Raw genomic sequence first — 14,791 nt, forward strand, 5'->3', positions numbered from 1 at the left:
AGAGTGAAAAAGTTGGCTTAAAGCTCAACATTCAGAAAACGAAGATCATGGCATCCGGTCCCATCACTTCATGGGAAATAGATGGGGAAACAGTGGAAACAGTGTCAGACTTTATTTTTTTGGGCTCCAAAATCACTGCAGATGGTGACTGCAGCCATGAAATTAAAAGACGCTTACTCCTTGGAAGGAAAGTTACGACCAACCTAGACAGCATATTCAAAAGCAGAGACATTACTTTGCCAACAAAGGTCCATTTAGTCAAGGCTATGGTTTTTCCTGTGGTCATGTATGGATGTGAGAGTTGGACTGTGAAGAAGGCTGAGCACCGAAGAATTGATGCTTTTGAACTGTGGTGTTGGAGAAGACTCTTGAGAGTCCCTTGGACTGCAAGAAGATCCAACCAGTCCATTCTGAAGGAGATGAGCCCTGGGATTTCTTTGGAAGGAATGATGCTAAAGCTGAAACTCCAATACTTTGGCCACCTCATGCAAAGAGTTGACTCATTGGAAAAGACTCTGATGCTGGGAGGGATTGAGGGCAGGAGGAGAAGGGGACGAGAGAGGATGAGATGGCTGGATGGCGTCACTGACTCGATGGATGTGAGTCTGAGTGAACTCCAGGAGTTGGTGATGGACAGGGAGGCCTGGAGTGCTGCAATTCATGGGGTCGCAAAGAGTCGGACACAGCTGAGCGACTGAACTGAACTGAACTGAACTGATTAACTACTTGGTTCCATTTTTTGTCAATTTCCATTGGCACACCAGTATTTTCTCATAAAATTACACAAGTTTTATGATAATAGAAAGATTTTCTGTCATTTGTGATAAAATTTTCCTAACTTTGTCATTTTGACTTTGCCTTAGACATACCAAAGTTTGAAACTTTGTGTTTCATCAACTATCAGTTTGGGGGGATGATTTATTATACTTATTTCATTCTAAGAAAGATGACAACACTTTTGAAATATTTTGCCTAATTGTTGTATGTGTCTGTAGTAGAATAAAGTTTATAACAAAAGTTTTCTACACTTTTCATTATTTTTTATTTTTATAAAGTGATTCTTCTTTGTCTTTTAATTTAAAGTTTTTCAAATATTGTACACCATATAGAATTAAAAATAGATGAGAAAAATCACCATTTTATAACCATCACAGTTATGTCAGATAAAAGTTATTAATAAATACCAAAATCAAGGGGTGAAAGTTTGACAAGGGCCAGTGAATTTACCCAGTCTCAAGGTATCTCTCCACAGATTACTTATAACTTTATAGTGAAGTAATTGATCAAAGTTATTGTCACCAAGAAGGAAAAAGTGACATGTGCCTCTTGATACTGAGAAAGATACAACATTGCTCACAGAGTACTACTGTCAAACATGTATAACCCAAATTTAATCATGAAGAAACAATCACACAAACAGGAATATCCTATTAAACAACTGACCCTTACTCTTCAAGATGTCAGTATCACGAAAGACAAAAAAAGGCTGAAAAACTTTCCAGAAGTATAAAGAACCATGACATTAAATACAATGCCTGGTCCTGGACTGGATCCTCTATCAGGGGAAAAAAAATTACCATAAAGAACAATATTAGAACTATTGGAAAAATATGAATACAGTATAGGCTATACATAGTTTACAGTTGATCCTTGAACAATACGTGCTTGAACTGTCTGTGCAGGTCCACTCATGGGTGGATTTTTTTCAATAGTAAATACTACAGTACCACATGATCTGCAGTTGACTGAATTTATAGATGTAGAACTGCAGATATGGAGGAACTGTGGACACTGAGGAACTGAGTATACAAACAGCAATAATAAGTTATAGGTGGAATTTCAACTGTAGGGAAGGTTGGTGCCCTGACCCTCATGTTGTGCAATAGTCAACTGCAATAGTATTGTATCAGTGTTAAATATCCTGAATTTTTTAATTATATTGCAGTGATGCTAGAGAACATCTTTGCTCATAGGATGTATGCACTTTAGAATGCAATTCATTCTCAAATTGTTCATTAAGAGTAATAACAAAGGTAATAATATGTGTGTGTGCTGTGTGTGGAAAGAGAGAGAAGATGGGAATTCATTATTCTATTCTTAAAACATTCTAAATGTGAAATTTTTTCAAAACAAAAACTTTTAAAAAACTGATGCTAGACATGTTTTACATAAGACACACACATATAAATTACCTTTAAAGGATCCACAAGTTCCAAGGTATGTTTTAGGTATATTAAATTTGTTATCTTTGATTCAGCTACATTAACCTATTCAGACAAAAAAATCCAAATGTGGACACCATAAATACTTAATACATGAATGAATTTTCCTTTTGAACATTCTACACTTACATTTTCCAAATATTTTTATTTATTAACCTAGGCAGGTAAACCACCTAGGTCCGGAGTCATCAGTCCCAGGGCCCCATACCACTAATGGTTCACGGCCTATTAGGAACCAGGCCACGCAGCAGGAAGTGACTGGTGGGTAAGCAAGCAGTTTCATCTGTATTTACAGACACTCTCTACTGCTTGCATTACTTTCTGAGCTTTAAATCCTGTCAGATGAGCGGTGGCATTAAGATTCTCATAGGAGTGTGAACCCTACCCACTGTGAACTACAAGTATAAGGGATCTAGGTTGTGCACTCTTTATAAGAATCTCAATGCCTGATGATCTGAAGAAGAGCTGACATGGTGATGTTAGTGGTGAGGAATGGCAACAAATATAGATTATCATTGGCAGATAGGTTTGACTGCACAGAAGATAGATATGTGATACGAAGCAAGCATGATGTGCTGTGCTTAAGTCTCTCAGTCATGTCCGACTCTTTGAGGCCCCAAGGACTGTAGCCCACAAGGCTCCTCTGTCCATGGCATTCTCCAGGCAAGAATACTGGACTGGGAAGCCTATCCCTTCTCCAGGGGATTTTCCCAACCCAGGGATCAAGCCCAGGTCTCCCTCATTGCAGGCAGATTCTTTACCATCTGAGCCACCAGGGAAATCACCATAATAAATTAATTGCTTGCAGACTCATCAAACCCCTATCATTGAGTAGCAAGCAACAAGTTGCATCTGGTGTCAGGCTTTAGAGAGGCAAATGAGTTGATGTACTTCAATTGCACAGCTGTATCTGGTAGCAGGCTCTAAGTCAGAATCCAACACTTATTTCAGTCCGAGCATGGGCACACATTATTTTATTTACCACTTCCATCGACACCTATTTGCCACACTGTGCACTTGTCTTGTCACAGTTTTGGTAAGCCCACAAGCTAACCCTAGCCAAGGTGAGTGAAAAAGCAAACCCCGCTGAAGAGCTTCTTTGAAAAACGGGAAAGATCCAATGATGAGATAGCAGAAGACTCTAATAAGACTGCCAACAAAAAAAAAAGCTGCATTTAAAATACCAAGCTGCTGCTAGGTCGCTTCAGTCGTGTCCAACTCTGTGCGACCCTATAGACGGCAGCCCACCAGGCTCCCCCGTCCCTGGGATTCTCCAGGCAAGAACAGTGGAGTGGGTTGCCATTTCCTTCTCCAATGCATGAAAGTGAAAAGTGAAAGGGAAGTTGCTCAGTCGTGTCCGACTCTTCGTGACCCAATGGACTACAGCCTACCAGGCTCCTCCATCCATGGGATTTTCCAGGCAAGAGTGCTGGAGTGGGGTGCCATTGCCTTCTCCAAAATACCAAGAGCCCTTCTTAAATTACGGGTTCACTGCAACAGGTGATTCACATTCTCCAAGTCTGCTTTATATAATATGTGGCAACAGGCTATTCAACGAAACCATGAAACCTACAAAACTGCTTCACACCATGAAGACCTAGCACCCTGCATTAAAAGACAAGCCTTTGGAGTTTTTCAAAAGAAAAAAGTGAACACAAAGAACAGAAGCAATTATTGAAGGCCACCACTTTCTCAAATGTGTCTTCACTGACAGCATCTAAAGATTGTGCATGCTGTGACAAAAATCGAAGATCCTGAGGACCATAACTAAGACTGGTGCAACCAAGTAAGAAAACAAACATTTTTTTTTTAAAGAAACTACTTCCAGAGGTAAGGAATATAGGGAATTTATTCATCAACTCCTATTCGGTACTGGTTAAGACCTATCACTGGGGCACTGAGGCAACAACTAGTGAGGCAACTCGCTAGTTTCCCTGGGACCAGAGAAAAGTCCTCAGGTAGAAAGTTTTAGCTGCTTGCAAAAAGAAGCATATCTTACACAAAAGTGAATACCAAGAGGATGTAGGTGGCACACCAACAAGGTCTACTCCACAATAATGAGTAAAAAAAGCCAATTACAAAATGGGAAATGATATTTGCAACACACAGAATCAACAAGGGGTTTATATAAAGAGAAGCTCTACAAATCAAAAACAATGATAACTCAATAGAAAAATGGGCAAGACTTTCACAAAAGCAGATATTCAAAATGTAAATATACATATGAAAGCACATTCAACCTCATTAACAAAAAAGGCCAATTAAAACCACAATGAAGTACTACTATCTACCAACCACTATAGCTAAAATTTTAAACTGACAAGATCAGGTTTGGGAAAAGAGCAATAAGACTTCTCATATACTCCTGATGGAAGTGTAAATTAGTAGATACAATCATTTTAAAAAACATTTTGGCAAATATTTTGTCATTATCTACTAAAGTTGAAGGTATACTTAATGACTCAAATTCCATTCGTATGTACCCAATAAAAATATGTCCAAAATTCTATTAAGAAACAGATATAAAATTGTTAAGCAATATTATCTCTAATCGCTATAACCTGCCAACAACTCAAAAGTTCAACAACAGTGAAATAAATAATGGCATATCCATACAGTGGAATATTATATAGCAATGGAAATAAATGAGCTATAGCTACATGTGACAACATGATTAAATCTTACAAACATAATGTTGGATAGAAGAAGCCAGAGATTAAAAAAATATACACTGAATAATTCCTCATATGTAAAGTTTTTTAAAAAACTGGTAAAACTAAGTTATAAAGAAAAATTAAAAAGTAATAAAAAGTGGTTTCTTTTCAGAAGGAGGTAGAAAATAATGAACAGGAAGAAGCGGAAAGAGAGTTTCATGTTTTGTTTTTATTTTGCTATTTTTGGCTGCGCTGGGTCTTTGTTGCTGCACACTGTTGTACTCTAGTTGCAGTGCCCAGGCCTCTCACTGCAGTGGCTTCTCTTGTTGCAGGGCACGGGCTCTAGGCTGCATAGGCTTCAGCAGTTGTGGCACTCAGGCTCAGTAGTTGTGGTGCATGGGCTCAGTTGCCTTATGGACTGTAGGATCTTCCCAGATCAGGGATCAAATCCACGTCCGCTGCATGGCAGGTGGATTCTTAACCACTGGACCACCAGGAAAGCCCAGGAGGGGAGTTTCAGAAGTACCAGAATATTAACTGGTCATCATGTGAATGTTCACTTTCATAATGCCTGAAGACACTTTTGGCTGTAACATTTGGGGTAACTGTCAGGGGACATTCAACTTTAAGGGATCCAATATGTTGCACTTTCTTCCTTTGTGTGCCATTTCTCAAGGACTCTCTGTTCCTTATCAGTTCCTGGAATACAGAAACAAGTAGAGCTGTATGCAGTTCTCAGGACTGAGATCATGGGAAAGAGCACCTGCTTGGATTCCCTTCAAGTGACTCCCTTCAGTGACTCTCTTCAGCGACCTTGTACTTAATAGACTATCCATTTTGTTGTAACTGGTGGAATTTCATTCTTTTTAATTGCTGAGTAATCATTTTACTGAAGATATATGAGCATGTGAAGTGAAGTGAAATCACTCAGTCGTGTCCGACTCTTTGCAACCCCATGGACTGTAGCCTACCAGGCTCCTTCCTCCATGGGATTCTCCAGGCAAGAGTACTGGAATGGGTTGCCATTTTCCTTCTCCAGGGGATCTTCCCAATCCAGGGATCGAACCCTGGTCTCCCGAATTCCAGGCAATATGCATTTCTGCTAATAAAGTACTCTTGTTCCACTACAGACTTGGGTCCCCCACGTCCTTCTTTCTGTCTCCCACCAATTCTTTAGAGAGTGGAAACCTACTGAGCTCACTTTCTCACCCGGGCTTTCAAGACCTTCTTGAGAGGACGCCCTATGCCTTCGTGAGCGTTACAAGTCCAGTGCACGGGCTTTATTGGTTTTCCACGTAACCCGAGGGATATTGCTTTCTCTCTTTCTGTCAACTCCAGTCCGCAGGTCCCGGTCTGTAAAAGACCACAACAGGTAACAATTGGATTCTACTGGCATCTAGTGGGTAGAAGCTATGGTCCATGCTTAGAAACTCAGCCATGTCCAACTCTTTGCAACCCCATGGACTGTAGCCCACCAGGTTCCTCTGTCCATGGGATTCTCCAGACAAGAATACTGGAGTGGGTTGCCATTTCCTTCTTCAGGGGATGTTCCCAAACCAGGGATCAAACCCAGGTCTCCTATATTGCAGGAGGATTCTTTACTGTCTGAGCTAGCAGGGAAGCATCTAGTAGGTAGAAGCTGTGGATACCACTAAACATTTTACAATGCACAGAACAGTAAAAGAATTACCATCTCAACACATAAATAATACAAAGTTGAGAAAATCTGCTGTAGAGGAGTTGTATTACACAAATACTCTCTTAATCTCTTACATCACTGGTGATTTCCTTCCTGCTTCTTCTTTCTCTGTCTCTTTTCAATTTCTCCTAACCTTGATAGCATTGAAAAAATTAAACTGCTATAAACTTTACAGTTTCAAAGTACTAACTGTTGTCCATACCACATGAGCAGGGAGGCAGACCAGACCCTTCCCTAGGTGAGTACTCCAGATAAGTATCTAGCCCCAAAAGACACCTTAATTGCAGTTTGTAAGACCTTAAACTCTTGACCCACAGAAACTGAGAGGTAATAAATATGTATAGTTTTAAACTGCTATAGTTGAGGTCATTTGTTATGCTACAATAGAACACTAATTTTGATCCATGGGTCAGGAAGATCCCTGGAGAACAGAATGGCAACCCATTCCAGTATTCTTGCCTGGAGAATCCCATGGACAAAGCAGCCTAGTGGGCTAAGTCAGTGGGGTTGCAAAGAGTCAGACCTGAATGAGCAACTTACACACACACACATAAAGTCTCTTTACAGTTTGCTTTTTCAAAGTGAAGAAGAGAGTCTCACCAAGGAGAATTGGGAGACAACTCTCTATTAGCCTTTTGCATTTTTGCACATCTAATGAGCAAAGGCACTGACTGCCTTTGTTCTACACAGACTTTTCAAGGATGTTTGTATAGTGAACACACTTGAAAGATATATTGTCTACTTCTAGGGCAAAGGGTAGGTTTGCTCACAGTCCTTGAAAATAAAGATGGGGCCTCCCTGCAGAATAGCAGGCAAATATGGTTCAACCCCTGGGTTAAGAAGATCCCCTAGAGTAGGAAATGGCAAGCTACTCCAGTATTCTTGCCTGGAAAATTCCATGGACAGAGGAGCCTCGCGGGCTATAGTCCATGGGGTTGCAAAAAGTCAGACTCAACTGAGCAACTGAGCACATACGCTTACTGCCCATAAGATTCAGGTTCCCTACATCAGCAGTTCTCTCCCGTGAAACACTGTATGTGCAGGTGTCATATAGCCCTCTTCACATCATCCTGTTGGAAAGGGAGCTTGGGGAAGCAGTGAAGAAAATGTTGATATTCTGGCTGTGGCTATTGTTATGAGTATAAAGTCTTTTCTCTCTGATCTAGGAGTCTGTGTCTTCTGTTAGCATTTATCAAACTGTGGCAGGCTACCTTGTCACTTTGGAAGTAGGGTAGAATATCGTATCCCTTACAGTTACTGATAACACTATGCTGTAATTGCTTTTTTAAAAAAATAAGAAAACAAAATCTCAAAATGAATTTTAAATTCCTTTGGATTAGAGGCTTACTTCCTACTATATCCCTAGCACTCACCACAGTGCTTGGTAAAATAACTTGTTGAATTAATAAAAGAAAGAGCTATGACCCAGATACTCTTTACGGCAGTCTGAAATCAATGGGAAAAATTTAAAACTTAGGTAAAACTTGAAAAAATTATTTAATATCAAAGTTTTCAAATGTGGGAGTAAGTACTTTAGATGTTTTATAATGGAAAATACAAACATTCTTAATGAAAAACATTAAATAGTAAGGTTATAAAGACTACATAAAAAGAAAATACATCTGGATTAATTTAAAAAAGAAATTTAAGTTTGATTTTCAATGAATGCTTATGATTGGAAAATATGCATTTTCTAAAAATCAATGTTCTTAACAGAAAATATAAGAATTCATCTTGGGTAAACAATTTCACACCGGAAATTTTCAGAGAACATTTCGTTCATTCAGAAGTTTAAGCCAATCATAAAATTCAGCCAATAGAACATTTAGTTCATCCACAAGTTTAAGCAAATCATGCCATTTAACCAGCACAAGTCTGAACTGATTTAGTAAATATTGTGTTTAAGTAAGATATAGATGCTTATATTAAATTACTTTAAAGTATCATTTAAATATATCTCCAGATGGTTAGGAAAACATTAACTGAGAAACAATAAAGGAAGACTGAAATTTATGAATTATGTATGAAGTCAATATATTGCTTAAGTTTCCTTAAAAGTTAGTAAATCTCATCTGAAAAGTATTTTTTTAAAAAAACCTCCACAAAGGACATATGTGCTGGTTAGGAAAAAATTTACAACTATGACTGGTCCCCCCAAAACTAAAAAGGATGACAAGTAACACTGGCCCTTAATAACCTTATGGAGCTAGTTACAGTTTGCCTTTTTTGGACAAGAAGAAAGATTCCAGATTCTCAGTGTGCAGAATTACCTTATACCAAAATTTCTGGCTTTTCTAAAATCTGATAGTCAAATTGATTACAGAAGCTGGTTAGTTAATCACAGATATTTCTCAGAGAGGTAGTTGGCTAAAATGATATTCCTTTCTTAATAAAACCAGAAATGATCTAATGCAAAAATACGTACAGCTGACCCTTGAACAACACAGGTTAGAACTGCATGGATCCACTTAAATTTGGATCTTTTAAAATAAACACATATGTGTACTGGAGATGTATTTTCTCTTCCTTATGATTTTCTTAATATTTTCTTTTCTCCAGCCTACTTTATTTAAGAATACAGTATAAAAACATACTGCACACAAAACATGTATTAAGTAGCTACTTAGGTTTATCAGGTTTATCCCTGGAGAAGGAAATGGCAACCCACTCCAGTATTCTTGCCTGGAAAATCCCATGGACCAAGGAGCCTGGTAGGCTACAGTCCATGGGGTAGCAAAGAGTTGGACACGACTGAGCAACTTCACTTCACTAGGTTTATCAGTAAGGATTCCAATCAACAGTAGGTTATCAATAGTTAAATTTAAGTGAAAATGAAAGTTGCTCAGTTATATCCAACTCTTTGTGACCCCATGGACTATTACAGTCCATGGAATTCTCCAGGCCAGAATATTGCAGTATGTAGCCTTTCCCTTCTCCAGGGGATCTGCCCAACCCAGGGATCGAACTCAGGTCTCCCACATTGCAGGCCAATTCTTTACCAACTGAGCTATCAGGGATAGTTAAGTTTGGAGGAAGTCAAAAATTATATGAGGAATTTCAATTGTGCAGAGGGGTTAGCACCCCTAAGCCTGATGTTGTCCAAAGGTCAACTGTATATTACTAATTCTTATAGCTAGTGACACTAAAGCATGGATATGTATGACTATGTAATACTACATATTACACATTACACAATGTGACAACAATGAGACTGCTCTCAGGCATAACCTGATAATTAATTCTTTCCTATAATAAAATTGAAACAAAGTCTTTACTTACACACAGCTGAGAGTTGAATTGTGTCCCCCTCTAAAAAAAGATATTTTGAAGTCTAAACACTCAGTACCTCAAAACACAGTCTTATTTGGAACTAGGGTCACAGAAATAACGAGTTAAGATGACATCATATTGTAGTAGGTAGACTCCTAATTCAATATGACTGGTTTCAAATAAAACACAGTCATGTGAAGGACTTCCCTGGTGGCCCAGTGGTTAAGAATCCACCTGCCAATACAAAGGATGTGGGTTTGATCCCTGGTCCAGGAAGATCCCACATGCCATGGAGCAACTAAGCCCATGAGCCACAACTACTAAAGCCTATACACCCTAGAGCCCATGCTCTGCAACAAGAGAAGCCACTGCAATGAGAAGCCTATGCACCACAATAAAGAGTAGCCCCTGTTAACCACAATTAGAGAAGGTCTGCGTGCATCAACAAAGACCCAGCACAGCCAAAAACATAAATAAACAAATAAGAAAAAGACAGCCACGTGAAGACACAGACACAAGGAAACCACCATGTGACAAGGAAAAGAGAGATTAAATGTATATAGCAAGTCAAGGAACACCAAAGATTACCAACAAACCACCAAAACAGGTAAGAAAGGATTCTCCTACAGGTTTCAGAGAAAACATAGCCCTCCCAACATCTTGATTTCAGACTTCTACCCTCCAGACCTGCAACAATAAAATTATAGTGTTTTAAGCCATGCAGTGTATAGTATTTGTTTCAGCAGGCCCAGGAAACTAATATTAATTGTAAGTACAGAGTAGCCATTTGCTATTCCTACACTGAGTTGCATTTTTTCTGTGTTAAAACATGTCATTCATAAGTAAAACTCTTACTTAAGATACTTTTCATTTGAAAATACCATTCAAAGCAGGACATCTGGCAAAAGATCATAAGGGCTAACTGGTCCTTTGGGTTTATCTTCATAATTGATCGCTCATTTTTAAGTCTCTGAAAGTCTGTAAATATTTGATGGCTCCAAAAACACTGCTAAACCAGTACAGAGGTTAAAAAATAAAGGTTAATGACACATGTTAACAAGAACATATCCGGAAGTAAAGTGAAAAACCCTTTATATATATTCTGTTGAGCAGAAGTTTTTTAATTGGATATATTCCCAGCTTGTGTTATTTTTGCTTTTGTTGCCACTACTCTATGCTTCTTATACCACATGGGAAGTGATGTAATATTATTTGAAGGTAGACTGAATTCAGCTAAAGATGTATTCTATAAACCTGAAAGCAACCATTAAAATAAAAAAAACAGTGAACTTATCCAATAAATCAACAGAGGAGTAAAATGGGATCATAAAAGTATCCATTTAAACCAAAAGAAGGCAGAAGAAAAGGAAAAGAGAATATAGGTGAGATAAATGTAAAAAAGTACCATAACAGAAGATTTAAATTGTAACATACCAATAATCTCATTAAGTACAAATGAAATAAATACCCTAATTAAAAGTTCATTCCAGAAGAAACAGGTAACCTGAATAGCATCATATCTATTTAAGAAATTGAATTTATACTCAAGAATCTCCCTACAAAGAATAATTCCAAGTTTTAACAGCTTTATTTGTGAATTCCACCAAACATTTAAGGAAGAAACAATATTAACACCAGTTATACACAAACAGTATGAGAAACTGAAGTGGAAGGAATGCCTCTAACCTCATTGTATGGTATCAATTAATTTTGTTTCAGATTTCAGTTGTTCTAGGTTACCTCTCATTTGTATATATTGAATTTTAAAGTGTTTCAATTATTTAAGGAAACTCCCAATTCTCCTCCTGTCCAACAGCCAAAACTTTTCCATATGATGATGTTTTTATTATAAATGAACCTTAAGAGTATTTCCTCTACCATATGAAAAGGCTTCCTAAATATAGATAAGCCTTCAATGGATTTGCAAAGTAATAAAATTTCAAATAAAATTCTACTGATACAGGACTTCTTTCCTTTTTAAGCACATGAGCAAAAATATGCAAGTGATCCTTGAACAACACAGGATTGAACAGTGCAGGTCCACTCATAGTGGGTTTTATTCAATAAATAGAGTACAACACAATCCAATTGGCTGAATCTGCAGATGGAGAACCCTTGGATGCAGAAGGCTGCCTGTAAAGTTACATGCTGGTTTTCAATTGCATTGGTGATGGGGAAGAGGGTGCCCTAACCCCCATACTGTTCAAGGGTTAACTTGTAAATGTATTTGATAAAAGCAAATATTTCTCAATTCACTTTAAAGAGAAATGAAAACCATCTATTATTTTCTTTATAGAATGTGCCTAAGGCACTAAGTATTTAAATTTGTAAAAATCCAAAGACTTGTTTCATATTTAAAGGTTAAGCATACTTGAAAACTAACTAATCAAACTTCACATAATGATCATCTTTTAAAGGACCTTGGAACTAACATAATTTTTATCTAGTTTATTAAGCAAATGTTTTGTAATCTAAGGTTTTTGAAAACTATGTCCAAACTCTTTAAGTAAATACTTGATTAATGAAATATGTCAATTCCTCAATTAATAAACTTTTAATTTTAAGTATATCATATATGATAACACATTGAGGAGAAAAGCTTCCTTTAAAAAGGCATAAAAATATTTCAGATAGTAATGACAAAATACTTTCCCAAAAAACTTTCATATTTTCCAATTGTTACATCATATTAAGACAAGTTATATCACACAATATATAATAAAATAACATGTATACATTAACATACCGTGTCTTGCTTTGGAATTTGAACTAAAACAGAAAGAAGTTGCTCTGTATCAAGAAACCTTGCTATAACTGAAACAAACAGAAAATATGAGCAGTTAAACTTTACGTTACAGTTTAAAATATAGAGTATATAAAGTATTATCCCCAAATAATAATATAGCACAGTTTTATCTGCAAATACCACTTGTTTTAATTGTCTTCATCTATTTTACATTTACCAGGGATAAAATAATAAATTATAGTGTTCTTTTACTAACTTTGATTACTCAGAATTTGTCTTCAAATTTTGACACTTGATCACCCCTTCCTTCTTGAAACTCTACTTCTCTGACTTAAGTATGTTGCTTATCATAATTTTCTTCCCACTTTTTTGATCTCTAACTTTTTTTCATGATACTTAAAGGATAAGATTAAAAGTCTAAAAGCATCAGTCAACCACTAACCACGTAACTTTCCAGGAGTTACCTAACTTCTCTGAACTTTAGCTGTTCTCATCTTTTAAAAGATGAGATGGTTCATCAAAAAACTAAAAATAGAACTACCATATGATCTAGCAATTCCACTCCAGGGTATATATCCAGAGAAAACAAAAATTCTAATTCAAAAAGATACAAGTACCCCTATGTTCACAGCAGCATTATTCATAATTGCCAAGATACCGTACCTAAATGTCCATCAAGAGACAGTGAATAAAGAAGTTGTGATACACACACACACACATATATATGTATACATGTATATACACACAATGGAATACTACTCAGCCATAAAAAAACAGTAAAATTTTGTCATTTGTGAAAACATGAATGGACCTAGAGGATATTACACTTAGTGAAATAAATCAGGCAGAGAAAGACAAATAAGTATATGTGGAATCTAAAAACTAAAACAAATGAGCAAATATAACAAAACAGAAACAGACTCACAGATACAGAGAACTAACTAGTGGTTACCAATGCGGAGAAAGTAGGGAGGGGGGAAAAGAGATGGATGGGGGATTAAGAGGTACAAACTACTACATATAAAATAAGTAAGCTATAAAGCATATGTTATACAGCATAGTGAATACAGCCATAAATTTGTAATAACTTTAAACAGAATATAATCTATGAAAACTTTGAATCATTATGTTGCACACCTGACACTAATATTATAAATCAACCATATCCCTGTGAAAATAAATTAAATTTAGGGACTTCCCTGGCAGTCCAGTGGTTAAGACTCCATACTTCCAATGCAGGGAGTACAGGTTCAATCCCTGGTTGGGGAACTAAAATCCTGCATGCCACAAAATTTAATTAACTACTTAAATTTTAAAAAGTTTTTAAAGCAGAACATGAGACATGCTATGTTCAAGTAACTAAAAGAAGTTCAATTATACTAGAAGAAGGCAGAATGAAAAGTGACAAGTAACAAGACGTGCTGTGGTAAACGAGAAAGAAAGCCGTCCAGAAGAGTTTGGGTTTTATCCTAAAAGCATTAGAAGAGATTGAAAGATTTTACGAAAGTGGGTATGTGGTAGCCCTGCAAAGATTTCCACATTCTAATCCCTGGAACGTTTGTATATGTTATCTGGTAACAGGGACTTTGAAGATGAGATGAAGTTTAAGCTTCTTGAAATGGAGAGATTATTCTGGATTATTTGTTAGTCCCAAAGTAATCAATCACAAGAGTCCTTCTAAGAGAGAGGCAGGAGGATCGGTCAAAGAGAGAAGATATAAGAACAAAAGCAAAAGCTAGAAAATAGAGAAGAAACTATTCTCCTGGCTTTGAAGATGGAGGAAGGGCCATGAGTCAAGGAATGTAGAAGGCCTCTAGCAACTGGAAAAGGCAAGGGAACAATTTTGTCCCAGAACCTTCAGAAGAAAAATGGACCCACTAACACAGTGACTTTCGTCCAGTAAAACTGATTTATGACTTTCAGAATTGTAAGATAATTAATTCATGCTGTTTTAAGCCTCAAAATTTGTGGTAATTTGTTACATCAACAGGAAGAAACTAATAAAGAGTAATATGTTCACATTTATATTTTCAAAAGATTACTCAAGCTCCAATATAGAGAAGGGACTACAAAGAACAAGGCTGGAGGACAAGGCCAAATAGAAGGCTGCAGAAATAAATCAGATTATAGATAAATGGTACCCTGGGCTGGAGCAGCAGCACTGGGAATAGAAGCTAATACCTATAAGATATATATAGAA

General features: G+C 37.1%; 1 protein-coding gene across 1 annotated transcript in view; it reads right to left on the bottom strand.

Moving 5' to 3' along the window:
* MSH4 (mutS homolog 4) overlaps positions 1-14,791 on the bottom strand; it is a 98,151-nt gene that overhangs the window by 49,614 nt on the left and 33,746 nt on the right. Inside the window, exons 8-9 of the mRNA XM_010857610.1 lie at positions 12,592-12,659; positions 2,193-2,267 (exon numbers count right to left, since the gene is read on the bottom strand). Coding sequence (XP_010855912.1) covers positions 2,193-2,267; positions 12,592-12,659 — 143 coding nt within the window. The remainder of the gene's footprint in view (positions 1-2,192; positions 2,268-12,591; positions 12,660-14,791) is intronic.

The sequence above is a fragment of the Bison bison genome, unplaced genomic scaffold (assembly GCF_000754665.1).
Source record: "Bison bison bison isolate TAMUID 2011002044 unplaced genomic scaffold, Bison_UMD1.0 scf7180017864382, whole genome shotgun sequence".
Classification (NCBI taxonomy): domain Eukaryota; kingdom Metazoa; phylum Chordata; class Mammalia; order Artiodactyla; family Bovidae; genus Bison; species Bison bison.